The sequence below is a fragment of the Podarcis vaucheri genome (assembly GCF_965113315.1).
Source record: "Podarcis vaucheri genome assembly, chromosome: 2".
In the NCBI taxonomy this organism is placed as follows: domain Eukaryota; kingdom Metazoa; phylum Chordata; class Lepidosauria; order Squamata; family Lacertidae; genus Podarcis; species Podarcis vaucheri.
The window spans coordinates 113,572,528-113,600,525 of record NC_138760.1 but is presented as its reverse complement, the minus strand read 5'-3'; the positions used below and the strand labels follow the sequence as shown (position 1 = coordinate 113,600,525).

The following is a 27,998-nucleotide window of genomic DNA, read 5'->3' as shown; positions in this document are numbered from 1 at the left end:
ATTTGCTGAACTCCAGTTCCCATCAGCCCCTGCTCAGCACGGCCGATGCTCAGGGATGCTGGGAGTTGTGGTCCAGCATCCGAGTGCGGCGGAGGGAGGGGTGGAGGAGTCCTTTCCCCCTCCCCGCTCCATCCTTGCGCAATGTTTTGCCCGGGTCTCTGGCCCCCGCGCAGCCAATGCGGCTCCCGCAGGAAGCCACGTGGAGCCTCCCCAGCCTTCCCCCCCACGGGCCGCCCCCTTTCTCCTCCTCCTACTCCTCCTCCTCCTGCCATCGCCGGGCAGCCATGGCCACCGAGAGCCCCCTGGAAACTCTGCAGCGGGAGATCACCTGCTCCATCTGCCTGAGCTACTTCAAGGAGCCCGTGTCCATCGAGTGCGGCCACAACTTCTGCCAGGCCTGCATCGCGCAGTGCTGGGGCAAGGCGGACGCCGAGACCACCTCGTGCCCGCAGTGCCGCCGCTGGTCGCGCAAGAGGAGCTTCAGGCCCAACCGGGAGCTGGGCAACGTGGTGGAGGTGGCCAAGCGGCTCCGGCTGGACGCGGCCGCCACGCTGGCCGGCCAGCGGCTGTGCGAGAAGCACCAGGAGCCTCTCAAACTCTTCTGCGAGGAGGACGAGACGCCCGTCTGCGTCATCTGCAGGGAGTCCCGGGCGCACAAAGCCCACCCCATGCTCCCCATCGAGGAGGCGGCGCAGGACTACAAGGTGACGGCCAGCTGGGTGGATGGGAGGGGGGGCAGCAGAAATGGGGAGGCAACAGCAGCCCACCGCCCTGTTCCCCATAATAATAATAATAATACAGTGGTACCTCGGGTTAAGAACTTAATTGGAGGGAGAAATGGGGAGGCAAAAGCAGCCCACCGCCCTGTTCCCCATAATAATAATAATAATAATAATTAATAATACAGTGGTATCTCGGGTTAAGAATGGGCGGGGTATAAATAATAAATTATTATCATTATTAAAGGATCTAAAAATATATGCACACAGAATGCGCTTTTTGATACTTTGCAATACGTTTCAAAAATACCTTCCAAATGAGAATGGATTTACAGTGGTACCTCTTAACCTGAAACTGTTCTGAACCTGAGGTACCACTTTAGCTAATGGGGCCTCCCGCCGCCGCCGCCACGCGATTTCTGTTCTCATCCTGAAGTAAAGTTCTTAACCGGAGGTACTATTTCTGGGTTAGCAGAGTCTGTAACCTGAAGCGTATGTAACCCGAGGTACCACTGTAATATAATAATAATAATAATATACCCTGCTCATCTGGCTGGGTTTTCCCATCCACTCTGGGCGGCTTCCAACAAAATATTAAAATTCAATGATTATTCCGTTATTCCTGCATGGCACGGGGTTAGGCTAGATCAGGCATGTCCAAAGTCCATTTCGGGGGCCTAATCTGGCCCGCTGGTTGGTTTAATCCGCCCCCCCTCCCCGTGGCAGTTTATTTCCTGGGGTAAAATCCTTAAAAAACCTCAACAACTTAAATCCAACTTAAATGCTTTTTTGTTCTTACCGGAGCACCCAAGCTGTGCCAGCCACAGCTAGATGGGAAGGATATGCAGGTAAAAGTAAAGTTTCCGGGGTGGGGGGTGGGGAGCATGCTTGGATGTGTTGCAGAAAAACCAGGAAGGGTCTTGGGCGCCTGAAAGATGACCAAATTAATGACATTCATGACTTCTTGAAAACTATGGTCTGGGCCTGCTTGGTCAGGTCTGACCTCACAATCCCTCACTCGTCCATACACAGGACACGTGAGAATTTCTCTCTGGCCATCTGGTGACGTGGTCCACGAAAGCTTGTGAAATAATTAAGGCAGGCTTTGGGAACCTTTGGCCCTCCAGATGTTGCGGAATGGCAATCTATGGCTAGGGGAGATGGGAGCTGTAGTTCCGCAAACATCTGGAGGGCCATAGGTTCCCAAAACCTGTTTTAAGGTGCTATTAGATTCTTTGTCGTTCTTCGTTTCTGGATATGTTTTCCTGAGCGCTGACTTCTATCTTCTGACTTCTGTCGTGTGATCATATTATAAAGTAGTTGTGTTCTGTGATACAAATCAAGCACTGCTAGGAGTTGTTTCTTTTTTGTTTCCCAGTATATTTCTTACCAAATAGAAAATTAGGTGTGGTGTAAGGAAATTTTTATTCTGCAAGCGTGGCCCAGCGAAAAAGGTTTGAGAAGCCCAGCTGGGCTAGCAGTTTACTCTTGAGTCTCTGTGGCTCAAATCTGTCTCAGGCCTCTCTCACAGCAAGCAATTTCCAGTCTTCTCTTTCCCCTGGTAACATTATTATTCAGTGTTTTGCATTTGCAAGGGAAATCATCACCTTTCTCCCAGTTCTGTGTTCAGAGGAATGAGAGTGGGAGACTCACTTATCCAAGGATGTGATGAATCATCCTGGTACAAGATAAGAGAGATCACCAGCTGCAGCAGCTTCATTTGGGGGGGGGGGTGAGAGGAAGAGATAAATCCTTTTATGTCCAGCTTACACATAACAAACCATTTCCTTAACATGGACCCCTTCCAACTGAAAAACATGAAGGGGGTGGAAGATTCTCTAGACAGGATGCACAGCTCCCTCTGTAACGTTCAGTCTTCCCAGTCTTTGACAGATCCTCTGAAAGGGGTCAAGGAACAGAACATTTCAGGCCAAAGCCAGCTTCACTTCCCAGTTTGTTTCTTGCTGTTATGTCCTATTGCTTCTTCGTCTGGTGTACATACTTCAGTTCTGAGACTTAACGTGTGCAGTTAGTATGGGTTGTTTTGGTGCGTTAAACAGCTGATTACACGGTTTGATATCTTACATCTGTCTCCCCCCCCCCCTTTTATAAATTTTCTATACAGTGGTACCTCAGGTTAAGTACTTAATTCGTTCTGAAGGTCCATTCTTAAACTGAAACTGTTCTTAACCTGAAGCACCACTTTAGCTAATGGGGCCTCCTGCTGCTGCTGCTGCCGCACTGCCGGAGCACGATTTCTGTTCTCATCCTGAAGCAAAGTTCTTAACCTGAAGCACTATTTCTGGGTTAGCGGAGCTTGTAACCTGAAGCGTATGTAACCTGAGGTACCACTGTACAGCCTTGTCTGGTGGAAAGCTGAGCTGGAATTCTTTTCAAAAACTAATCCATTTTGAAAATAATTGACTAGTGATAAGCCTGAAATTTGTGTGTTTGGGGCAGATCAGTGACAGTTGGAGAATCAAACAGAACAAGCAAATACAGTCGTACCTTGGAAGTCCAACGGAATCCATTCCGGAACTCCTGTCGACTTCCGAAACGTTCGGAAACCAAAGCGTGGGTTCTGATGGGCTGCAGGAAGCTCCTGCAGCCAGTTAGAAGCCCCATCGGATGTTAGGCTTCCAAAAATAGTTCACGAACCATATTCACGAACCAGCATTCGGGAGCCAAAACATTTGAGAACTAAACTGTTTGAAAAGCAAGGCACAACTGTACATGACTTGCCTTATGACTTAGGCCATAATTTGAATAGCATTTAGAATGATCTTCCTAAAATGGAAATTGCAGAACGCCCCCCAAAAGTATACATTTCCTACAAGAGACACAAGACTTTCGATTTCCGAGTATGCTGAAGCCATCCCATAATTAAAAAAAAGTCTGGAGTACTCTGCGCTAGGGGCTAAGCAGAAAGTCAAGTGACTTATCACAACATACATGAGAAAAAGGGTATGCACATTACTTTCAGATTTCTCTTTTGTCAGAAACAAGTTGCCGCCCATGTGAAAGTTTTGACAGAACGGAGGGAGAAGCTGAAGGAATTAAAAGAAGACCTGGAGTGCAGAAGGCAGGCTGATCAGGTGAGAGCTTGTCTACAAGAAGGACCAGGAGGTGTGGGAAATTGTGATGAGGGTTTCCTAGAAAATTTTGAATTGCAAATTAGGGTAATTTGCATCAGAAGGTTTTCAGTCCACTGTGGAAATCCCAAGAGGGTGATCTAACTTAGCAAGTCTATTTCAGCTGTGTTTAGTAAACAAAGCTGAAAACTTTGAAACTTCCCAGGTTGCCTAATGTTTGTATTTGCAAATGGCACCCGTTCATTGTTACGAATGAACTTATGAAACAGATTTCTTTCCCCCCTGTGGTGAAAAAAGCACTGGGGAAAAAACTATTTTGGAGAAATTTCAAGGGAAATTTCTTTGCACCACATTACCGGAGAAAGAGAAGACTGTTTCTTCTGGTGCTGAAGGAGGCAGGTACCTTAATAAACTGGATCAAATTTCTCTTACATGTTGTGAACCATTATCTGTTCAGTCTGTTTGTACCTATGATTCAGTTAGACTGAACCTGTCATCTCCAGTGACTTTGTACACTTATCACAGTGGTACAGAAGGTCTTTCATCTCCAGTATGTCCCCTGGCTGAAATGCCAGAGACCCAACTGCTGGTCAGTGTGGACAATGTTGAGCTAGTCTCACCAATAGTCTGACTCTCTGAAACAATGGAAACTGCCTTACGTTATATTCCTTTGAGCAGGAACCCAACCCTGGTTAGGGTACCAATGTGAGAGCATCAGGGATATTTGTACGTCCGCTTCCTTGTGCTGTTTCACCATCCCAGCTGGCCCTTCTCCCGCTCCTTACAGGATGATGTACAAAGTGAGAAGCAGAAGGTGGAGTCTGAATTTAATCAGATCCACGAGTTCATGGAAAAAATTGAGCGCTTCCTGGTTATCATGCTGAAGAAGTTTGACAAGGAGATTGTGCATAGAAGAGACGTGGAATCCGGCAGGTTCTCAGGGGAGATTGATCGCCTCGATGCCTTGATCAGCGAAGTTGAGAACAAGTGCCAACAGCCTGCCAGTGAATTCCTGCAGGTGAGATTCTCTGGAGGACTTCTTGCCTTTCCTGGGTTTCAGCGCTAAAGCCAAAAATGCAGAAACAGCCACCTGAAAAGAAAAGAGGTGCCATACCTTGTTTCATTTGTGTTGCACTCACTGAAACTTCCTTGGTTTGTGACATTTGCTAGGAGAGGGATTTGAAGGAGTCCAACCCTGCTCATTCTCCTTTTTTTATATATTTATTTTTATTGATACAGCAAGAAAAAGAAAATCACAAATACCAAATTACACACAAGAATAACCATAGACACATAATTTTCTTAACAAACAATAAAACATACATTGGTCTTAACACTAAAGACCCAACCTCCTGTCTATTCCATATTTCGATTTCATATTACTTATTGCCAATGCACACTTTTATCATATTAACCTTTTTCTTAATATATCTAATTTCTTATATCTACCTTGCAACTATTACTGAAGTTCCTCGAATGCTGCAACAGAATTTAAACTACTATATTTATTTTTCAAATATTCTTTGAAAACCTCCCATTTTGAAACAAATTCCTGCTCATTATCCTTGATCGCTCAATGGTTTTTGGATACTGTTGACCATGGTATCCTTCTAGAGCCGTGGTTCCCACAAGGGGGCAATTTGATGTTTTGATTTTTTAATAATATTTTATTAAGTTTCCATTTCATAATATATAAACATATCCATATTGCTCACAATAAATTTTTGCTTGTTTGAGCTTTTCGAATCCCCCCCCCCCAGCCTTGTGGCTACCATAATTCCTATCTATTTCATTGCATTTGTACCTCTTCCTCCTTACAATTTCATCCATTTCAATTTTTTACATTTTAGATAAACATAAAAAGGTATAAATCACAAACATTACAAGTCTTCTTAAGTCAATCCTGCTAGTGTTGTTAATTGTTTGCAATTGTCTTTCAAATAATGTATAAATTTACTCCAGTCTTTTTGGATTTTCCTGGTCAGCTTCGCTAGTTGTGCATATTCCATTTTTAAGGGGGTAAATTTGATTTTTAAGGGGGGCAATTGGAGCTTGTTTAGACCAAGTTAATGGCCTTTTAGGCTTCCTTCATGTGAATAGGAGTTCGCTTTTTGAATACTAAGAATTATATGTCACCAGGGGGCGGGGTGGGCACTCGGGATTTTAGAGATGCCTAGGTGGGGCATGGCCAAAAAAAGGTTGGGAACCACTGAGTCTCGGGGAGGTCAGCATTTTGGGCAATGTGCTTAAGTGTTTCCACTCCTACCTCCAGAAAGTAGCCATGGGAGGCTGTTGTTCAGTGCCAGACATCAGCGCAACTCTGCGCACCTGCGACTCCCAGCAATTGGCACCCAGGGGCATGATGCCTCTGGCAGTGAAGGTCAAACACAGCCATCTTGGCTGGTAGGCATTGGTAGCCTTGTTCTCCGCAAATTTGTCTAATCTTCTTTTAACTCCATCACTGTGCCCTGTGGGAGGGAGTATATGGTTACCGGACGTCCCCCTTTCCTGGGGAAAGTCCCTGGATTTATAAATCGGTCCCCGGACAAAATCCGTCCCCAGATTTCATTTAATGTCTCCGCATTTATATTTTAAGTGTTGTAGATTGATTAGTAGGGAATGAATGTTGCCTGGTTGGTTCAATGGCACAAGACACATCATATGGGGAATTCCGGTGTGGAAAAATGGCAGGCGCCACGGCAGCAGGACGGTCCTGAAGCCAGCCAGAACCAACTGTGCTACCAGGCTGGCTCCGGGCTGCTGAGACTGCCGCTGCCGAGGGGGGGACTGGGGATGTCTGGCGCATCAACTAGGGGAACTGCTGACTCCCAAATCGAGCCGGGAGCGAGAGTGCCTTGCCACCCGGCCGACTGTCCAATGGTGCTCTGGGGCCAGGAAAACCCCAGAGCCCACGCAGGGAGGAGGAGGAGAGGAGAAGGAGAAGGAAGAGAGAGAGGCCTGGAAACAATGCCTTATGAGGAACGGCTAAGGGAGCTGGGCATGTTTAGCCTGGAGAAGAGGAGGTTAAGGGGTGATATGATAGCCATGTTCAAATATATAAAAGGATGTCACATAGAGGAGGGAGAAAGGTTGTTTTCTGCTGCTCCAGAGAAGCGGACACGGAGCAATGGATCCAAACTACAAGAAAGAAGATTCCACCTAAACATTAGGAAGAACTTCCTGACAGTAAGAGCTGTTTGACAGTGGAATTTGCTGCCAAGGAGTGTGGTGGAGTCTCCTCCTTTGGAGGTCTTTAAGCAGAGGCTTGACAACCATATGTCAGGAGTGCTCTGATGGTGTTTCCTGCTTGGCAGGGGGTTGGACTCGATGGCCCTTGTGGTCTCTTCCAACTCTATGATTCTATGATTCGATGAGAAAGAGGAAGGAGAAAAAAGAGGGGAGCCCTGACCTTGCTGCCCCGCTGCCGCCACCACCGCTGAGGAGAGGTAGGAGTGCACCAGGAGGGCAAGGGCACTTGACCGAGCCCAGGCCTGGCCTGAGCCTACTTCATGGCAGCTAGCGCTCCCAAGAGAGCAGGCCGGGGTCTAGAGGAAGGCTGCGCGACAGAGGAGAATATAGAAGAGAAGATATTGCTTCTTTTTTAAAAAATTCTTTGAAAAAAAGCTGGTAACCTTAAGGGGGTACCATTGTTTTCTATGAGCTGTGTGAAGAAGCCCTTCCTTTCCCCTGCCCTGCATTTTCATTTAATGCCCACAAGTTCCTCATTCAGCTTTACAACCTTGCAAGTTAAGTCCCTTTTTATTTGGCCAGGAGACTGAAACTCCGAGGTCTTAACAAGAATACCCAGTGACTCTTGTGGCAGAAGTGGATTTTAAATACTTATTCTATGACAAATATTTTCGGAGTCATGCTCTTTCCATTTGCTCCCTAATTTCTAAGCCTTTCAGCCAATATTTATAGCTTAATACATGTGAGAATGATCTTCTTTTTCTTGTCTTCCCTTGCCTCCAGGACATCAGGAACATTTTGAGCAGGTAGGTAACACTTTTGCAAATCTCACTTTTTATCGGCGTAGGAATCCATTCTAATCAAAACCTAGCTTATCCCTGCCTCTTTGGCCCTCCAAACACAGTAATTCCACATTTTCTCCCTCTTCCTGTCCCAGGGCCATATGTGCAAAGCTTACCCTTTTGTGGCATAGGGGTACTACATCAAAACAAGCTTTCCACATTCCCTAAGCGGTGGAACTTTCCCAGCAGAAGTTAGAATGTTTACAAACATTCTGTAACATCACAACATTGCAGTTTGGGAAAGGGGGCTTGCAGCTCTTAAATGTTCTCACCACATATGGAAAATGCTGGGACCACAATGTAATGCTTTCATGTTTCCCATTCTAGATGTAAAGAAGGACAGATTTCACAGATGGCGGAAATTGCTTCCTCTCCGACTGAGCTGGAAAAGAAACTTGGGCATTTCAGTCTGAAAAATATTGTTATCAAGGAGGCACTGGAGAAATGTCGAGGTACCGAGAAGGACAAAGGATAGCTTAGGACCGTGTAAAATACACGAGAATCTCCATACTTTGGGCTGAATTTCCGTACTGTGGGCTGCATCTAATGTTCTCTGTCCACTAGTGCAAATTGCATGATCTGTTCTGCAACACAGCTAACAGCAACCTGCTTGTGCATTCTGCTGGTGCGAAAGATTTCACCAGTGGAGCAAGTATACTTCTAAGTGACTTTAACTTAGTGCTATGTGGGATACAACTTCCTTTTTGTCTTCAGATCCAACAATGCAGTGCGCAGACATGTGGACATGAGCAGTGCGGCTTCTGCTTGAAAAAAAAGTACCAATTTTATGTCCAGTAAATATATGATTGGGACACGGGTGGCGCTGTGGGTTAAACCACTGAGCCTAGGACTTGCCGATCAGAAGGTCGGCGGTTCGAATCCCTGCGACGGGGTGAGCTCCCGTTACTTGGTTCCTGCTCCTGCCAACCTAGCAGTTCAAAAGCACCCCAAAAAGTGCAAGTAGATAAATAGGTACCACTCCGGCGGGAAGGTAAATGGTGTTTCCATGTGCTGCTCTGGTTTGCCAGAAGCGGCTTAGTCATGCTGGCCACATGACCCGGAAGCTGTACGCCGGTTCCCTTGGCCAATAAGGCGAGATGAGCGCCGCAACCCCAAAGTCTGTCACGACTGGACCTAATGGTCAGGGGTCCCTTTACCTTTAAATATATGATTGGTTGAAAGCAAGTAATGTGGTAGAAGTAAGAGCGGTGGAGAGGTGGGTGGAGAAGAAGAACAGAAATGGAGTTTTTAGGCAAGAGCCATGAAAGGGCTGTGCAGAGCACTTCAGCACTGTGTTGCTTATTACTCGCACCTTATCCCCCTTTCACAGCTCATATAACACAGGAGACCTTGTTTTGGGGCATACACAAGCTTGCCCCCTTGGCCAGATCACCTATCACTCTGCTTATAGCAGCTACACCGATTCACATTATTTAATGGATGCGGGTGGCGCTGTGGGTTAAACCACAGAGCCTAGGACTTGCTGATCAGATGGTTGGCAGTTCGAATCCCTACGATGGGGTGAGCTCCCGTTGCATGGCCCCTGCTCCTGCCAACCTAGCAGTTCGAAAGCATGCCAGTGCAAGTAGATAAATAGGTACCGCTCTGGCGGGAAGGTAAACAGCGTTTCTGTGCGTTGCTCTGGTTCGCCAGAAGCGGCTTAGTCATGCTGGCCACATGACCCGGAAGCTGTACGCTAGCTCCCTCGGCCAATAAAGCGAGATGAGCACCACAACCCCAGAGTCGGCCGCGACTGGACCTAATGGTCAGGGGTCCCTTTACCTTTACCTATAGAATACATTCTGTGATACACCTTTTTCCTCTCAGTAGCTAGAGCATGTCCATCAGAATTCTGTGGCAGGTCACCTTCTGCTGATTCACCTGCTTCGTGGTTTCTGACTTTTCACCAGAGCGCTACTGCATATTTCCCCTGAAGCAGTTGTCTTGCACCCATGAGGGCTAGAAACTTGAAAAAGAACTATGGCAATAGGCATGCTTAAGCACCTCTCTTAAGTACCACCTTCGGTAGCTCTCACAGCCTACCCAGTTTCCCCACTGTAGTGACATTATATAAAATAATTCCATCTCTTGTGCCACTGGCCTTTTCCTCCCCTCCTTACTGAGATCATATCTAATGCTTCACCTTTATTTAGTAGCAAGAGTAAACATTCCTGATTCTTAAACCCCTCTCTCTTTCTAGAAACAATGATATCTGAATTGGCAAAAGCAAGGACAATGGAAGCATCAGCTAAAAGGAGTAAGTTGTGTTTTTTTGGAAAAAAACGGGATAGTCACTTTCTAAGAAGCTGAGAGCAATGTTGATTTGGGGCCTCTTGTCCAACTCTGAGAAATGGCTTCACATGGTGAGGGATGGTGGTATTTATGGCTTCATCCTGTACAGCAATAATTTCACAGGAAAAGGGGAGGGCCTTGAACTGCTTCAGTCACCTAACCCTCTTTGCTCCCCCCTTCTTTCCTTGCCTTCAGAGGGTAGAAGGAATCTGTCACCATGACAACACACAGCCCAAGTCCTTATTTTGAGGGAAAGTAAACATAAGAAATTGTTGCTCTTGTCCATGACTTAAGACCAGGAGTTTGGGGGTGTAGTATGTATCTGGGGATCCCTGAGATTTTTCCTAGCCCCCCCCCTCAAATAAGTGGTCTTTCCACTTTAGAGTAGGAGAAAGTGAGGCTTTGTATTCTTGGGCTTCCCCATTGCTATTGCTGCTGCCACAATCCCATTAAAGGAGACTGCAGCTGGGCAGAAGATCATTTTCCAGACAAATGCTTCACTTACGGGATGCTGTACATGTCAAATTCAGTCCTAGGCGCCTCCAGTTATTAATATTGCTAATTATTCTTCGTTTGTTGCTTTGTTGCACTAATAATAATAATAATAATAATAAATTTTATTTATATCGCGCCCTCCCCAGCCGAAGCCGGGCTCAGGGCGGCTAACAACAATAAAACAGTACAAAAGTACAACATAAACAACATTCTAAAATCATTCATTATAAAAATTAATTAATTAATTAATCGCCCTGTGTCTCAGGGCGACTTGCCCAATAAAAATAGAAATAACAAACCAGGCACTAAAACAGCAATAAACAAAAGCTGAAATACATTTCAAGGGACAAATCGTGCCCACCCTACTTAAAGGATGAGTACAGGAAATGCCAACCATCCTCCCAGTTAAAAATCAAAAGCCTTGTCTAAAACCAGACATTGATGGTGCCAAGAGTGCTTCTCCAGGAAGAACATTTTAACTGGAAAGCCACCACAGAAAAGGCCCAGTTAAAAGATCAGGTAGCAAATGTTGCAAAAGCTCTTGGCCTGATTGCTGGTACCAGTCATGGTAGACAATATTGGTCTAGATATGCTGGCCCAAACTCTCTCAGCTTCATGGTTGAGCAAGGATTTGTACCAAAGCCTTCTCAGTCCTAATCTAACACTGGTTAATACAAGGCAGGGGAATGTGTTGCCCTCAAGATGTTCCTGGACTCCAGCTCCCATCAGTCTCAGCCAGCGTGGCCAACAGCCAGAGTTGCTGGGAGTTGTAGCCCAGCAATATTTGAAGAGCAACACCCACCCAAACCATTCTCTACCTGTGTTTCCCAAATTTGGGTCTCCAGCTGTTTTTGGACCACAACTCCCATCATCCCTAGCTAACAGGGCCAGTGGGCTGATGGGAATTGTAGTCCAAAAATAGCTGGAGACCCAAGTTTTGGAAACCCTTCTCTAACCATTACAATAGTCTGGCACTCTTTAATGGCCTGAAACTAGCCAGTTGACACAGGGCTTTTACCAGCTTCTTATTGTATGGAACTGGTAGTCATTCAGGTCAGTGGAGATTGGGGCCCAGATTGTAATAATAATAATAATAATAATAATAATAATTTTTTATTATTTGTACCCCGCCCATCTGGCTGGGTTTCCCCATCCACTCTGGGCGGCTTCCAACAAAGATGAAAAATACACTAAAATGTCACATATTAAAAACTTCCCTGACAACTTTGTTCTTGATTGATTGATTGATTGTTTGATTGATAATACCTCTAACAAGCCAGACTGGCTTAAGCAGTTTACAAGTATGAAATCAAATATCCACAGGTACAGTGATACCTCTGGTTAAGTACTTAATTCGTTCCGGAGGTCCATTCTTAACCTGAAACTGTTCTTAACCTGAAGCACCACTTTAGCTAATGGGGCCTCCCGTTGCTGCCACGCCGCCGGAGCACAATTTCTGTTCTCATCCTGAAGCAAAGTTCTTAACCCGAGGTACTATTTCTGGGTTAGCGGAGTCTGTAACCTGATGCATATGTAACCTGAAACGTATGTAACCCGAGGTACCATGTAATTAAAATGCACATTTAAAACAATTCCATCAAAATTTATTAAAAGCATCCATAATCAAACAAGCTCATTAAAAGGTGTAATCATTAAACCAGTTAAATGAGCAGCCAAAACAATTAGATCAAATGGTCTAAATTTTAATTCTTTTGTTTCCTTTTATTTCTTTTGAGACCCTGCTCGAGCTTGCATTGGGCTTTCCCGGATCTGATTGTAAAAACCTGTCTTTCCTTTTTGTCAAGCTCTTCTGATTGTTTTCCGTTTGTCTGTTTCTCCTCAGTAAGCGTTACTCTTGATCCCGACACAGCTCATCCCCTCCTTGTGGTGAGTGAAGACAGGAAAAGTGTGAAACGTGGAGACATGGTTCAGCCACTGCCCAACAACCCTGAGAGATTTGACTCCACTCTGATTCTCCTGGGCAGTGAGAGATTCTCCTCAGGGGTACATTACTGGGAGGTGGAGGTGGGTAATGGGCAAAACTGGGCCCTTGGCGTGGTCAAAGAGTCTGTGATAAGGAAGGGACCTGTTGTCACTTGCCCCAATGAAGGCGTCTGGGCTTTGGGACTCTGCGGGAATGAGTACAGGGCTTTCACTTTAGCCGAGACTCGTCTGACCCTTGATGAAGCCCCGGAGAAAATCCAGGTATTTGTGCATTATGAAAGGGGTTGGGTGGCATTTTTTGACGCTGGTTATATGTCCCTCCTTTTTATTTTCCAGTCAGCTAATTTCTGTGGGGAGAGAATTTGTCCTTTCTTTAAATTGTGGGGCCTAACTACAGAGCTTAGAATGTGCCCCTGAAAACAGCCTCTGCAATATGTCCAGCTTGTTTTTGCAATTCCATTCCATTCATAATTTTGTACAGAAACACAGAAATTGGCAAAGAATTTTCATTTTGAAAGGATTTTGACTTAACTCCATGAAGAGAAGGAGCCTTCATTTGTGGAAGAAGAGTTGCACCTTCCATGAGCGCAAGCTCCTTCTATTCACAGCTAAAAAGTTAGGCTCAAAATCCGTTTTTTTTTTAATAAGTAAAGGAGCAAGTTTCTTCCTGTCCCAAACCATTTTAATTTAAAAGAAAACAACTTCTAAGTTCACATAATTCTAGAGAGGGAGAAAGAGCATTTTGCATCATAAGAAACATTTAAGTGCAGGCTGAATATTATAAATACATTTCTATACACTTTTTATATTGTATTATCTCAGCTAGCATTCATATTTCTACTTAATTTGCATTCTCACCATCCTCCCCACTGATCTTATTGGCTGGGGCTGAAAGGAGTCAAAGTCGGACATCTCAAGGGCCATAGGTTCCCACTCTGGATTTAAGCTATGGTTTGCTTAACAAGCCATGAGTTAATTGCAAGTTGCTTCATAGACAGACAAACCATGGCTTATTTCTCCAGAGTTTGGTTTGCTTGCTAGTTGCTATTGCCTCATTCCTTTGAAGCTTGGCGAGTGTCTGGGGTGGAATGGCCAAACAGTTCACAGTTAAGGAAGACTGTACTGGGTTCACATTTAACAGGAAGCCATAGTCAAAACAAACCAAGTTTCATAAGCCATCAGCAAAGCTCTGCTTTTAGATTGTGGTTTGTTGACAGTAAACACACTATTAAGGCTTTCTGTAGGGTTCACACATAGTGCTCAGCCATGGTTTAATAAACGATAGTTTAGCCCGGTCATAAACCAGACCTTGCGTATGTATAGGAGTTTATTAAATACACACTTATTTGTTCCCTGCAATCCAGACATCTTCCCTCAGGGCAGTGTCTGTGCTGCAGGAATGCTTCCCCCCCCAACTCTCAGGCAGCAGTACTTCTGTCACTTGGGAAACAAGATGCTTTGCTCCAGCTAGCAAGTTTATGGTTAATAGAAGTGTGCTCTGTGGCGCTGGTCTTCAGCTGGTGGGTTGCGGCCCTATCTAAGGTGGGTCGCAAAAGGAGCACTACCTCCATGCTAATATACGGTTAAAGATTAAGAAGTGGGTCCCCGAATGTATGTTGCACTGAAAATTGGGTCCTGGGAATGAAAAGGTTGAAGATACCTGCTCTAAGGAACGTGGCTGTGTTTGACTTACCTGCACTGCATCCAGTGGGTGGCCACTCGCATCAGCAGTGGTGACCAATGCAACACTTGCTTCTCCCATGTCAACACTATCAGACAACCTTTCACATGCTTCTTATTACGAGCTTATGCAACAGATGCTGCTGTACCACTTCAACATATGAGCACTTATCCTACCCCATTTATTTTATTGTTATTTGTTTCTTAAAAAGGAAGGCTTTCCCTTTTTCCACGTCACTGGCATGCTGGAGATAATAGAATTGTAGTATTGCAATCTAGTCCAAGCCCCTGCAATGCAGGAATGTCAACTCAATCGTTCAAGACACAATGAGCACCCAAACTCTGCTTAATAGCCTCCAGGGAAGGAGAGTTCACCATCTCTTCTGGGAGTCTGTTCCACTGTCAAACCACTCTTCCTGCCAGAAAGTTATTCCCAATGTTTAGTCGGAATCTCCTTTCTTGGCAGCAAGTTAGCGGAAAGTGGTATGTATAACGCTTGCACCTTAGGAGCTTATGTAAATGAGTGCTTTGCTAATTACTGAAATCCCAGTCACTTGTCCCCCCTTGGTCTGGATTTGTGCGGGACATCCTGGCATCTTAGTTATGTTCAAAATTGATAACATACTGCATTGAAATAGAATGAAGACTTGAAAGATGCAAAAATTAAAACGCAGTAGGAGTTCCCTACCTTGATGGATAAACCCAGAAAAGTAAGGAGGAATGTACAGGGTAGTCCTCGGCTATATTTTCACTGCATAGTTAAATGGTTATGGCTTTCCAGGATCCCTGGAATTTGTAGATTTTCCACAACAGAATTTGGAAATATCCATTCCCACCATCGGGATTCCTTGTGAGAACAGCACAGTGGCTTATCTGGCCTAGCTCAGGTTTACCAAAGCAGCCACAGCTTCAATCCGTAAACCAGATAAACCGGAGTCTTTGCTTTTAGGTTGTTTTTATGTCCTTTGTTTTCACTGCGACAAACCAGGATTAAGGGGGATTTGCTGGATTATGGCTCCACTTCTTACACACTTACGTGGGAGTAACTCCTCTCGAGCATAAGACTTGCTTCTTAGTAATCATGTATAGGATTGCACTGTTAAGTGATTTATAAATGGCTCCCACGCTGACACATCGGCACTTTTGGAAGATGTGTTTCTTTTTTGTTAAGGTTCAACAGATTTGCATATATTTTGATCCAGAAAACTGTTGTGTCATTGCATTAAAATTCCTTTTGTGAACAGAGAAGATTCTTGTGTTTTTTGTTTGTTTCTTGTGCAATAGGTGTATTCCAGCTGCAAAAAGCCCTGTGTAATAGCTTTTAAATAACCACACTACCCCTTTCCTCAATCTACTTATCAACTAGATCAGAGCGGGGCGGGGGGGACGGGGACGGGGACCCGTGTGTCCCTCCAAATGTTGTTGGACAGCAACTCTCCTCATCCCTGATCATTGGCCATGGTGGCTGAGGCTGTGGGAGTTGTAGTTCAGCAACATCTCGAGGGCCACAGGTTTACTGCAGTGATCTCTGCTGTGAAATTGTTCTGGTGTATGGGTCATAATGTGTGATTATCATATGTGGGCCACTCCCCTATGAAAAAACGGTTCAGCATTTGGGGCTTTTCAATTCAGAGAATAGGAGAGTAAGAGGAGACATGATAGAGGTAGATAACACATTTTAAGTGGTGTTGAAGTAAATTATCTAAAAGTGAGAATAAATACATTGCACAAATACATAATTATTCATCTTTTTTTCCTTTCAGTTACCGTATTTTTCGCTCTATAACACGCACCTGACCATAACACACACATAGTTTTTAGAGGAGGAAAATCCGTAGGCATGCCACCCGTAGGCATTCCCTCCATAACACGCACAGACATTTCCCCTTACTTTTTAGGAGGAAAAAAGTGAGTGTTATGGTGCAAAAAATACGGTAATTCAAATAAAGAATAATTGTTTTTTAAAAATGTAATGTAAGTTTGTCAAAGTGTTCTGTTATATATTCCCTAATAATACAGTGGTACCTCTGGATGCGAACGGGATCTGTTCTGGAGCCCCGTTCGCATCCTGAGTAGAACGTAACACGCAACTGCGCGTCTGCACGGGTCGCGTTTCGCCGCTTCCGCGCATGTGCGTGATGTCATTTTGAGCGTCTGCACATGTGCGAGCGGCGAAACCCGGAAGTAACGCGCTCAGTTACTCCCGGGTCGCCGCGGAGCACAACCCAAAAATGCTTAACCTGAAGCTACTTCAACCCAAGGTATGACTGTACATGTGGATTGACCGGTTCTTGACTTTTATCATTCCTATACTTGATAAATAAGCTCTATTCACAATGTCCTACTTCAGCTGGCCTTCTCTTACCCTTATTGTTTGTCTGCTTAAGCCACTTCCCATACCTAAGAAAACCATGTCAATAGAACATGATCTGGGATTTTTTTCAATGTTTCCTAGCTGTCTTTATTAAATGAACTACAATTTTCAGGTCTTCCTCCAGTATTACACCTCTAAAATAATCCAACCATGATCATTAATGGGTCCTTTGGAAGATACCCAAGGATATGACTGGCCATTTCTGTGTCCTGGGTCATGCTACGGATTCTAAACCCTATTCACCAAAGCACCAGCACTACGCAAATTTGAAAGGATTGTCTGGAGACCGCTGAATGCAATAAACAAAAGACATTAAATCTTTTATCCATATACTGATCTTTGAGAATTGCTGGTAAAATATGGGATGACTTAAGAATGTAGACCTTGACTCTAGCGTGAGCAACTGCAAATGGCTTAATAACAGTTGCACTACTATGGAGCATCCAGAGAGTATTTGGCTGGCCAAGGAGTTGACCTTGAGTCTCCCAGGTCTAAGTCCAATTCTACTGCCAGTTTTGCTGACTTAACATTAAAGCCTCCGGCTAAAGTTCAGTTAAGAATGGAGGCTGATAGTGCATACTAAGAGTTGATCCTGATCTCTTCCTGTGCCATTCTCATGTGGTCCAACTGTCCTCATTTGCCAGGGGAAATCGCTATTTTCTGAAGCCTAATTCTCATAAAACAGTCTCTATTTTGCCTCTGGGTTTGTTTTTTATTAGGTTATATGATTTTGTTGTTCTTTAGAAGGGAGGGAAACTCAAAGTGTTTGTGCGCTTGTTTGCTTGCTTAACATTCCCCCTATTTTAAAAGTAACAGCAGCTGTCTGCGCCCCTCCAAGACTACAACCCCCCTGCCTGAGTATCAGGAAGAATGGATTAAATTTAATGATTACCTAGTTAAATATGTTAAGTTTAATTAATTGAAAACAGCTTGCAGATACTTAATTGGTTTAGTATTTTATTTATGTCAAGGGAGGAATTAATATGTTTAATTTCATAATGTGAAGATTTAAGGATGTTAATGTTTAAGTTAAATTTTTATTTATGTTAATGTTTAAGTTAAGTTTTAAGTTAAATTTTCAATAAGGCTATGATTTATGTTTGTTTGTCTTATGTGTTTGTTTATAATGTTATGAAAACCAATTAAAAAATGGGGGGGGGAAGACTACAACTCCCATCACCCCTGAGCATTCGCCATCCTGGCCTGGGGCTGATGGGAGTTGGAGGCCCGTATGACGTCGGCGCGCACGCTGCGCCAGCTTCTACAGCGGGCCGTTGCCTTTTCCCGCTTTGCCGCCTGGAGCCCAGCGCGCGAAGGGTTACGGCCGTAACGTCTCCCGGCTTCCCCCTCACTTCCGCTCAGCGCCTGTCGGCTCAGCCAATCGGGTCGCGCGTCCGCCGGAAGGGAGGCAGGCGCGTCGTCGGCGTCCTCGCGGGCAGGCAGGCAGGCTGGAGCTGGGCTGGGCTGGCGTCATGAGCGGCGGCGGGATGTCGGCGGAGCAGCAGCTCCAGCAGCGGCTCCTCCGCAGCCGCCTGAGGGGCGCTCAGCACCCGGGCCTGGCGGTGGGCGGCCCGCTGGCGCCGCCGCCGCCGCTCTTGCCTCCGCTGCCGTCCGTCCTGTCTCCGCCGTCGCCGCCGGACTCGCCTCCGCCCGGCACGACCCCGGCCGAGATCCCGGCGGGCCCGCGCTGCCCCAGCGAGACGTGGTGCTCGCTGTGCCGCGTCTACTGCCCGGACCCGGTGTGCCTGCCGTGCGGCCACAATTTCTGCACGGCCTGCATCGGGCAGCGCCTCGGCGAGCCCAAGATCAACATCTCCTGCCTGGAGTGCGGAGCCACCGCCCGCAAGAGGAACCTGAGGCCCATCAAGCCGCCGCCGCTCCTGGCCAGCCTGGTGGCGGACAGGCCCAAGAGGCAGAGGCTCGACTCCGGGCCCGGAGGGGCGGTCGCGCTGCCGGCGGCGCCCGTGGTGGTAGCGCCGCCGCCGCCGCTGCCCCAGCAGCACCAGCCGATGACAGTGGCCCCCGCAGTGTCTCCGGCGCCGGTATGCGCACCGACACCACCACCGGCAGCAGCGCCTCCGCCGCCCCCGCCGCTGCTGTCGCTGACGCCGCCCACCCCGCCGTCTCCCGTAGCGCCAGCGGCTCCTGCAGCACCGGCGGCAGACTTGTCGACGTCGCCCCCGCTGCCGAGAAGGTTGTCGGCAGGAGGATGCGGAGAGGGCGCCGGAGGGAAGCTGTGCGAGAAGCACCGGGACGTGCTGCAGTTCTTCTGCGAGGAGGACCAGGCGCCCATCTGCGCGCACTGCGATCGGTCCCAGGAGCACCGGGCGCACGCCGTCTTCCATGTCGAGAGGGCAGCCCGGGACTACAGGGTAAGGGAGGGAAGGGGGAAACAAGAAATCAGTGGCAAGCAAAGCAAGCAGTGGCAGGGTAGTCCTGGTGGCCCATTCAGCTCCTCCCCCCCAAAAAATCCGTTATTAGGGCAGTGTCGAGGTTAGCACAAACAAAACAGCACACGGGACGGGGTTATTGAATTCTCCTAGCAAAATGTTTATACCTCCGACTTCTTTGCATAGCAGTCAACTTTCAGATTTTAAAATAAGGGACCAGCAGCCTCACCTGTGCCGGGGACAGACTACGGGATATCTAACAATACGGGGAAGCAGTGGGAAACAGCGCTGGAATAAGGGAATTTCCCGCAAAAAAAAGCGAAGGTTGACAGCTATGCTTCTTTGGCTGTAGGAAAACATGTTGCTGCAATAATTTAACACTGCTGTTTTTTGGGTTGCTGTAATAAGCATAAGGTTTTTAATGATTGACTGCATCCTTCATGGGTTCAGAGAGCGCTTGAGTGATGCTTAAAAATGGCCAATTTATATTCTGTACTTGCTACTTTCTTTTTTCATCTTTCCTCATCTTTTAATAGGAGGGCATTTTTGTAAAATGAAGTAACAACAGCAGTAAAATAATAGTATTCATTGTTCTCTGGCTGTTTTATACCTGACGCCAGAAGTATCTCTTACTAAGCCATGTTTGGAAATTAATTTTCCTTCTTATAAGACAGGTTTATTCTGGATAAAGAATTATGCTTACATAGACCTTTAAACTTCCAACTTTCTGGTTACTTTTGTATCTTGAGTGAAAATTATGTTCAAGTATTGTTGGCTTGGGTCTTTTCTTGCAATAATGATCGCGTAGTTGTGAGTCTATGTAGTATTCCAAGCTGTGATCTTCTGAGAAAATGCTTGTCTGTAGGATGGAGAAATAATTGGGTTAGAGGGTATGTGGAGGGGTCTTAAGTCATCAGATTTCTAGCTTATTTTGGCATCTCTGGTTTCTACAGGACATCAAATCAGCTGGAAGAACTGTGGATCCTTAGCTTTATGTTGAAAACAGGTTTCCAAATCTAGGTGCCTAGCAACCTCCGAAAAAACCCGATGTCAATGCATTTATCAATAGAGGATTAGAGACCATTCAGCCTGATTCTTTTGTATTCACGAAAGTGTCAAGTTACCTGTTCCTTGTTTCTTATTCTTAAGGTCCAGTGCACTGACAATGGCCTGCCAACTGATGGAGGTTTCTGAATAGTAACTTTCCCCTCTTTGTGTCATATTCCCTGTTTATAGACCTAGAAGCTTGGATTACTTATGAATAATATCCACAAGAAGTGGACTCAGAAAAACAAACATTTCTAACTTTATTCCTTCTTATGCATTCTTCCTTGAAAATAAATTCCACTGATTTCCCCCCATCTTTTTTTGAGAGCTCTTCTCATATTTCCTCTTGTGCCATTTATCATATTGAGTTGAGAAAAGGTGGTGTTCTTGCCACAGTGTTGAGTTTCTTAGTTTGTGCTTCGGGGAATTCACATTAGTGAGCTTCTGATAACTCTTTTTTGCTGTCGGCTTCTTCACGCTCAAGAATTTTAACACCACAGATTATTCAATAAGTAATAGCTTCATCTTCGTGTGCACCTGCTCTCCGGCTGCCAAATTCTAAGAGAAAATTCTGTGTCCCAGATACCGAAAAACTGCCCCACCCAATTTTAAGTGATAGCTGGGCCAGCTAAGGAGAACTTGTTGGCCTCTAAGAGCCCAAGTATATTGTTAATGTTGATTTAGGTCTCAACATGCACATCTAGGTTTTAATACCTGCAGAATCAACATATTGAGGTTATTTTAAAGAACCAAGTATTTAGCCTTGTGGTTGAAAAGATAAATATGAAAATACATGGCCATTTATAAAGTATGGGATGCCACAGAGATGCCAGGCAGGACTCCTAGCTGTAAGGAAAGGAGTAGGGCGTCAGTATTTCTCTTCCCAAGACTAGCAGAAGTGTTAACAGTGCAATGCATTCAGCATGTGGATTTGATTTCTTTTTTCTTGCTATGGAGCGCACACAACCGTATGGGGCTATTGAAGAAACCCAACCTTCTTGTTCCTCAGATTGGGAAAAGGCTTCTGGGTCCAGGTTGCCTTCTCTTTCACTTGACAGAGTTACCTGAAGGCAAAAAAGCCTCTTGCCCAACTGAACTATACTAAAACAAACTCCTGTGCTCTTGATACCTCTAATTCCCTCCCTCCCATCTCAAGCCACTTCTGTTTTCTCAGGAGAGGGTTCTGGCACAACTAGAGATCCTGAAGCAGGAGAAGAACACGCTGTGGAGCCAGAAGCTGACTGGAGAGAGGAAAATTCAGGATTACATGGTAGGTACCTGTTGCCCTTGGTGATCAGGAACAGAGGCATTGGGTCTTGAGGGGTGGTTGTTGTTGTTTGGCCATATTACTCCCCGCTCCCAAATCCCATTTTTTTCTACAGGTTCATAAAAGGCAGTGCTAACTATCTTGTGTAATTAGCAAATTACGCTGTGTAAATGGGCCTAATTTGCATAGGATTCCCCCCCCCCAACACAAACCTTTCTAGAAAACCCACATCACAAAATGTGGCCAAGCTCAGCAATAACACAATACCTTGCTTCCCATTAAAAAAAATGTAGATATGTTGTTTCTGTTGTAAAAAAAACCCAAAACTTTTTATATCTGAGTGTTTGCCTGAAGAGGCAGTCACTATTTTGTTCTTGATGTTTGTCTCTTTTAGTGGCTTGTTGTGTAATAGCTAGCTGATGGTCCTAAATAAATATTTTGATTTCATCCTGCAGAGCAAGCTATCCATGGTTGGGTCCCATACGGTGGACAAGTGGGATGTTTGTCCTGGATAACAGTCCTCAGGCGGGCTGCTGAGCATTTTCCTGTTTCTGCTGCAGCCTCCTCTTGCAGCCTTATCCTCCAACCAGGCTGGCTATTTTGCCAAGTCCAGGGACTGAAGAAGCTGGGTTGCAGATGCTATACAACAGAACATGCTTCTCAACCCCTCCAGGTCCACCTGGAGGGAGAGGGAGGCCGTTCCAGGGGATGATGGGGTAGTGGTAGGGAGAAGGGAGGGAAGTGTTGCAGACACCTGCTGGTTTTAGATAATGCCTCCTTCCCCCGCCCCCCCCATCCCCAGCTACCCCCTGGTCATTTTTATGTTGCCTTCCTTGTCACAGTCTATTTTGGCCTCATATCTTCTGCGTCTGCACTGTCCCTTGCGCTGGTTTGTTATACAGTCTTGTTTGGTTGCTGTCTTCTTAGGGCTGTAATGACGGTCTTTTTATTGTGCACCCACAAAGGGCTCTCTTAACTCCCATTTTACCTGTGGTCATTACAGGAAACCGTCCAAGCAGAGAGACAGGAGATCATATCTGAATTTGAGCGCCTCCACCAGTTTCTCAAAGATGAGGAGCAGCACCTCCTCGCCCAGCTAGAAGAGCTCGATAAAGAGATAGAGAAGCGGAAGGACGAAATGGTTACCAAACTCTCGGAAGAGCTTTCCCGTCTCGGCGACGTGATCGCCGAGATGGAGGTGAAATGTAAGCAACCGGCAGCCGAATTTTTGCAGGTGAGATTTTGCAATCAACAGAGACCTCTTTCTCTGGCCTGGAGCGGAGACTAGCAGTGGGTTAAGGGCCCCAAGCATTGGGGGGCCCCGGCACTGGAGCTCCAGAGAGCCCGCAAGTATCTGAAAGCGGGAGTTGCCGCTTCCTTGCCACCGCAGGAGTTTGGGCCAGGCAGAGCTTGGACCTTCTCCCTGCTGGAACGGGCAGCAAACTGTTTTGTGTACAGGATGCTGGCGAGGCACAAGCCTCCCGGAGGCAGCAGCATATGTGCAGTATATGTTATCAGTGGCGTAGCGTGGGGGGTGCAGGGGGGGCCGGCCGCACCGGGCGCAACATCTGGGGGTTAGGGTTAGGGGGCGCAAATCCACTGGTTAGGGGGCGCAAATCCACGGGTTAGGGGGCACAAATTACTTGCCTTGCCCCGGGTGCTGACAACCCACACTACGCCACTGTATGTTATACTGGATTCGGGGTCTCTTTCCTAGGTGGACCCCCATCAGCTGTCCTGCATGCCCAAGTGCTGTGATTGTCCCCCCTGCGCAGGTGGCAAGGCTATTCCTTAGGAACCAAAGCCAGGTGGGAGGGGGAAGGAGGAGCTCCATGGTTCCAGCTTACGGAGAGCTGCAAAACGGCCATTCCGAAGGAGGGGGGGGAGCGTCCCTCTGATCTCGACTTGCCTTCTTTTAGAGCGCCCTTTGGCTTTTGCAAAGGACGGCTGGGACGCTGTAGCTCCTCCCCTTGCGGAAGGCCATGACACCAGAGCACTCTGCTGTTGGCAGATGTACTTCCAGGTCCCTCAGCCTGACCCTGAAGGCTGTTGAGAAGCTGGCCTGGATGACCTCATTCCTTCAGGTTCATGTCGGGACACATCGGGTATGGCTGCCATGCAGACCTCTAGTACGTACAGTCCTGTTCCTATGGGTTCTCTCTCTTAAGGGTGTTTTGGGGACTCAGGGCACTGCTGTGGCTGTGGGACTGGAACAAAGGTCACTCTGAGCTTTCAGTCTCTGGAATAATGCTGATGACTGCATGCCGCGGGGATACCGGGGGAGGGACGCCGCTTGTGTTTTTACGGCCAGCGAGTGGAGTTTATTTACTGACTCGTTTGGAGGAAAACAAAAGGGGCTTGTGGAGTGTGTGTGCCTGCAAAAAAGCCTGCATTTTCTGGGATCTCCTTAGGGTCTTCCTGTGGTCCACTCTGCGGTGAACGTCATTTGTAGCTATTCCAAGGATGTGAGGCTGGTTTGTTTTTTTAAAAAAACGAGCAGCAGCTCCTGCGCACTTGATCCCTTGGCACAGAATCTTTTTTTTTCTCCTTTAATTACTTTGAAACCAGCTCTCTGATCACAAGCAAGAAGGAGACGATTTTAGGTAACCTGTGGCGTGCAGAGAGTCACTACAGGTGATGGTGAAGAGTGCGACGCAGTGATCGCGGGTTGGGGAGATTGCGGAGGCTCTGCCGGGGCCTGTGCTCCTGGGAGCGGGGCGCCGTTGCCTCTGCCCAGGTGCACCCCCTCTCCAGCGGCGACGCGGTGCGCCTGTCGGGACAGCAGCGCACTTAGAGGTCGTGTGGGTGGCATGGCTGAGGGAAGGAGCCAGCGGCTCCAGGCGAAAGGCAGCCGGTGGGCAGGCCCCGGAGGGGGCGAGAAGCCAGCCTGTTCACCGGCAGGACGGGGTGGGAGGACAGTTCGGGAAGGAGAAGGCTGCTAAAAACTAGGGCAGCCCTTCTCCTCAGAGAAACAGTTGCAGCACCAGGGAGACCACCGTGCCGCGAAGGCTCCCGTGTGTAACCAGAGCACCCCCCACCTCTCCTGTCTTGGAGCTAACACCAGATGTTCCACCTCTAGGATCCCAGGTAAGAGCCTGAGGGCAACTGGGGGGGCAGGCTACTTACCCCCTGCCTTGTGAAGCAGCAGAGGCTAGAACAAAGCTTCCACCCTTCCTGCCTTTGATAGCACTCTCGGAAGTCCTCTGCAGCCTGAGATGGGGGGTGCAGAGGCAGGCTCCCCTTTTAGCTTATGACTCGCTCCTAGTGCAAAGCATTGTGGGACTTAGCTCCTTTCTCTCTCTCTCTCTTTCTCTCTCTCTAGGACATTAAAAAAACAATGAGCAGGTACGTGGCGATTTATTGTGTCTCCCCATCCCCCCCCAAAAAACCTCAAAAATGCCATTCCTAGTCCTCAAATTGCTGCTAGCTTGCAGACCAAGGAAAGTGGTGTGCCTGTTGCTCCTCCAGTCTTACAAGCACCAGGGCAGTAGAGCAGTATTCAAGGCAGCATTTAGATTCCTCTGCTTCCAGGGACTCAAAACGGCCGCTCAGCCTACCCTAGGAACATTTGCAACCGGAAGCAGCTCTATTTGTCACAGGTAGGGAATCTGTGGCCCTCCACATGGCTGTGGGATTCCAGCTTCTCTCTGCCTCTGCTTGTGTGGCCAGTGGGATGATGGGAGTTGCCGCTCATCAGCATCTGGGCAGCCACAGGTTCCCTATATGATAAGTGACGGAGCAGGATCAAAGCTTGGGAAGCGGGGGCGGCTTCACACATAAAACTGCACCCCTTCAGTCCCCAGACCAGCTCATGGCATGCTGGTCCCTGAAGTGGGAAATACAAATGACACACACATATATTAAAATGGAGCACAGCCTGTCATAAAATTATCCAGCACAAGCCTGGCAGATTCAGTCGGCAGCTGTGGCAGAGCTTACGCAGGAGAACTTTCTGATGTGAAGGAGGTTTGTCTCCTGCTCTGCTCCATTCACAGCACCCAAAATCTGCTGTTTGAGGCATTTGCCTCATTGCATATTTGAAACGGTCCTTTGCAAATGTTGAGACCAAAGACAAAGGTAAAAGAGAGATCTGGAATTGCAAAATTTCACACTGGTAGCATTTGATTTAGTGAGATATATTGCTTAATAATAGGTCTGCTTCGTTTCCTTGAACCAGCAAAAGTGTCACGTGGCCAGAAAAGACCAGCCTGTACATTGGATTCCAACTCCCTTCAGCCCCGGCCATCATGACCAATGGTCAGGGATGCTGGAAGCTGTAGTCCAAAACATTTGAAGGATGCCTAGTTGGGGAAGACCATTATGGCCTTTGAAGAGGAATGCAGGTCATGGTTGACGGGACTGTTTACACTAGGCGTTTTCTTTTTCAAAATGCAGATGTGCAGCAGGGCATTTCCAGCCATCCGAAGAAGCTTCTCCTAAGCTCGAAGAAAGGCTGGATAACTTCTCACGGAAAGGGAAGCTTCTGAAGGAAACTCTAAATAGATTCCAAGGTACAGGAAAAAAAGGCTGAAGAGAATGCAGAACTTCTAACACCTGGCTCTTTACCATCTGAAAATAACCTAAATTCTAATGAGTGTCTTCCGCTTTTCATTTTAAAAAATTGACACTGTGCATTGAAATCCAGTTCAGATAGAAGTCCTCACATAACTTTGGGAGGGAATGTGGCTCTGGATTTTGTAGAGGCACAAGGAAAGATGGGGTTTCACCAGGAGCTGTCTAAGGGCATTTAACTGTGAATTCATTGCATGGCTCTAAGCTGAACCACTTTTTCAGCCTTTGGACCTCATTCCCTCCAGTTGTTGCAGCTTAGCATTTAACGTGGTTTTGGTAAGGGTTGCTTACAGCAAAGACAAACCACTTTATAAATTGAGGTTCTTCTCTACAGTATTTGTACCATGATGTTGTTATGGCAAAATGGGAGCTCTGTATTCTTGCTGAGGTGTTGTGATCTCAGTCCTGGAAGGCAGTGATGGCAGAAAATGATAGGAAAAGACTGCAAGTTGTGTTTAATGGGAAGCTAACAAAAGAGAGAAAGGGAAGGTTCAATGATGGCAGACTGTTTTGCAGAAGCAGGATGTGGGAGTCACGTAGCCGCTAAATTCCATTCCATCTCTTAAAGCGGCAGTTCTCAACCTGTGGGTCCCCAGATGGTGTTAGACTACAACTCCCATCATCCCTGAGCTCTGGCCTTGCTAGGTAGGGCTGATGGGAGTTGTAGTTCAACAACATCTGGGGACCCACAGGTTGAGGAAGGCTGCCTTAAAGCAAGCTGCATCCACATTAGTAACCATAATCTGGAACGAAGTTTGAGTGCACTGACTTCTACCATGAGAAACCCAGGATGAGGTAGCCATCTAAGAAGAGACATTTTGCTGGGAGGAAAAACTACCTTTTCTTTCTCTAGATAATGTGACATCTGTTGTGGAGAAAGGAGAGACTGTGAAAACACTGAACGATAAAGGTGAGTTTTCATAGTGGTGGGCCTGAACCCTGTGCTCTTTGTTTGCCCGCCAGATGTTTGGGACTTCAGCTCCCATCGGATCTAGCCGTTATAGCAATAGAGATGTAGTAAAAATGAAGAGATGTGCAGCAAGAGGGAGGCGAGGGGCACCTCTACCTTGTGGAACAAATCTTGTTTGTGGGATGCTCCCACCCCTCACTTCCTCAGACTGAAAACGGCTTGCCTTATGCTTACAGCAGATGCTGCTCTCTATCCGGATGTACCAAGTGCTTTTCTCCCGTTGGACCGAAGGAACACAGGATGCGAAGAACTCCAGGAGAGGCTTCCCGCCTTAGACTACGTCCCCGATGCACCCAAACGATTGGATTCCAGAGCTTTGGTTCTGGGTTGTGATGGGTTTACCTCTGGGAGATACTTCTGGGAATTGGAAGTGGGCGATGGGGAATTCTGGGCAGTCGGGGTCACCCGAGACCCGTCAAAGAAGAAGGGCATGATGGGGTTCAGCCCAGAGGAGGGGATCTGGGCCGTGGGGTTGTGGAAGGGCCAACACTGGGCTCTCACGTCCCCTGTGACCGCCCTGTCCTTGAGCAAACCCCCAAGGAGGATCCGAGTGTCCCTGGACTACGTGGGGGAGTGTGTGACCTTTACGGATGCGGACACCGACAGCCCCATATTCACTTTCCCACCAGCCTCTTTTAATGGGGCGCGTACCCACCCCTTGCTGTGGGTGGTGGGGTTCCCCGCTCATTCTGTGTTTCTGAGGCACATGGGGGTGAAATACCCTGCAGGGGTCCATGAGATGGATATCCTGAGTCCATGATTTTAACTTCTTTCCATGGACCCGGTGTAAGGGGGGTGGGGAGATGTCTAACTGGCCAAAGCAGAGAACCAAGCTCTTTGGGAGCAAGAAAGTTTGTGTGTTTTACCTCTGTGTGATCTTTGGGAGAATAGGAGGAGGTGGCGGAACTGTTCTCCTTGCACCAAGGCCTTACGATGTTGCCCTATGGAATAGCACAAGGACTGTGAATGAAGAAGACTTGTAGGCCTTGAAAAATAGTATCGCTGTTAGGACATCCTTCATTATGCAAAGGATTGTCAAGACTCCTCTTCCTAGTGGTAGGTTCGAGCTTGTTCAGTTTTTTGGGGGAGAACTTGCAGATATTAAAAATGGAAATTTTAACTGCA

The 27,998-nt window shown here is 46.9% G+C and overlaps 1 protein-coding gene across 1 annotated transcript; it reads left to right on the top strand.

Moving 5' to 3' along the window:
* Positions 1–176: 176 nt before the first annotated feature.
* Positions 177–27,998, top strand: LOC309526170 (uncharacterized protein; the record flags this gene model as incomplete). Its single annotated transcript, XM_082212085.1, has 15 exons — positions 177–704; positions 3,719–3,814; positions 4,599–4,829; positions 7,784–7,806; positions 8,170–8,294; positions 10,043–10,099; positions 12,473–12,988; positions 17,990–18,999; positions 21,239–21,334; positions 22,335–22,565; positions 24,299–24,418; positions 24,654–24,676; positions 25,727–25,842; positions 26,757–26,813; positions 27,050–27,998. The coding sequence occupies 15 exons, from the start codon at positions 177–179 to the stop codon at positions 27,631–27,633; spliced, it is 3,813 nt and encodes a 1,270-aa protein (XP_082068211.1). The 3' UTR covers positions 27,634–27,998.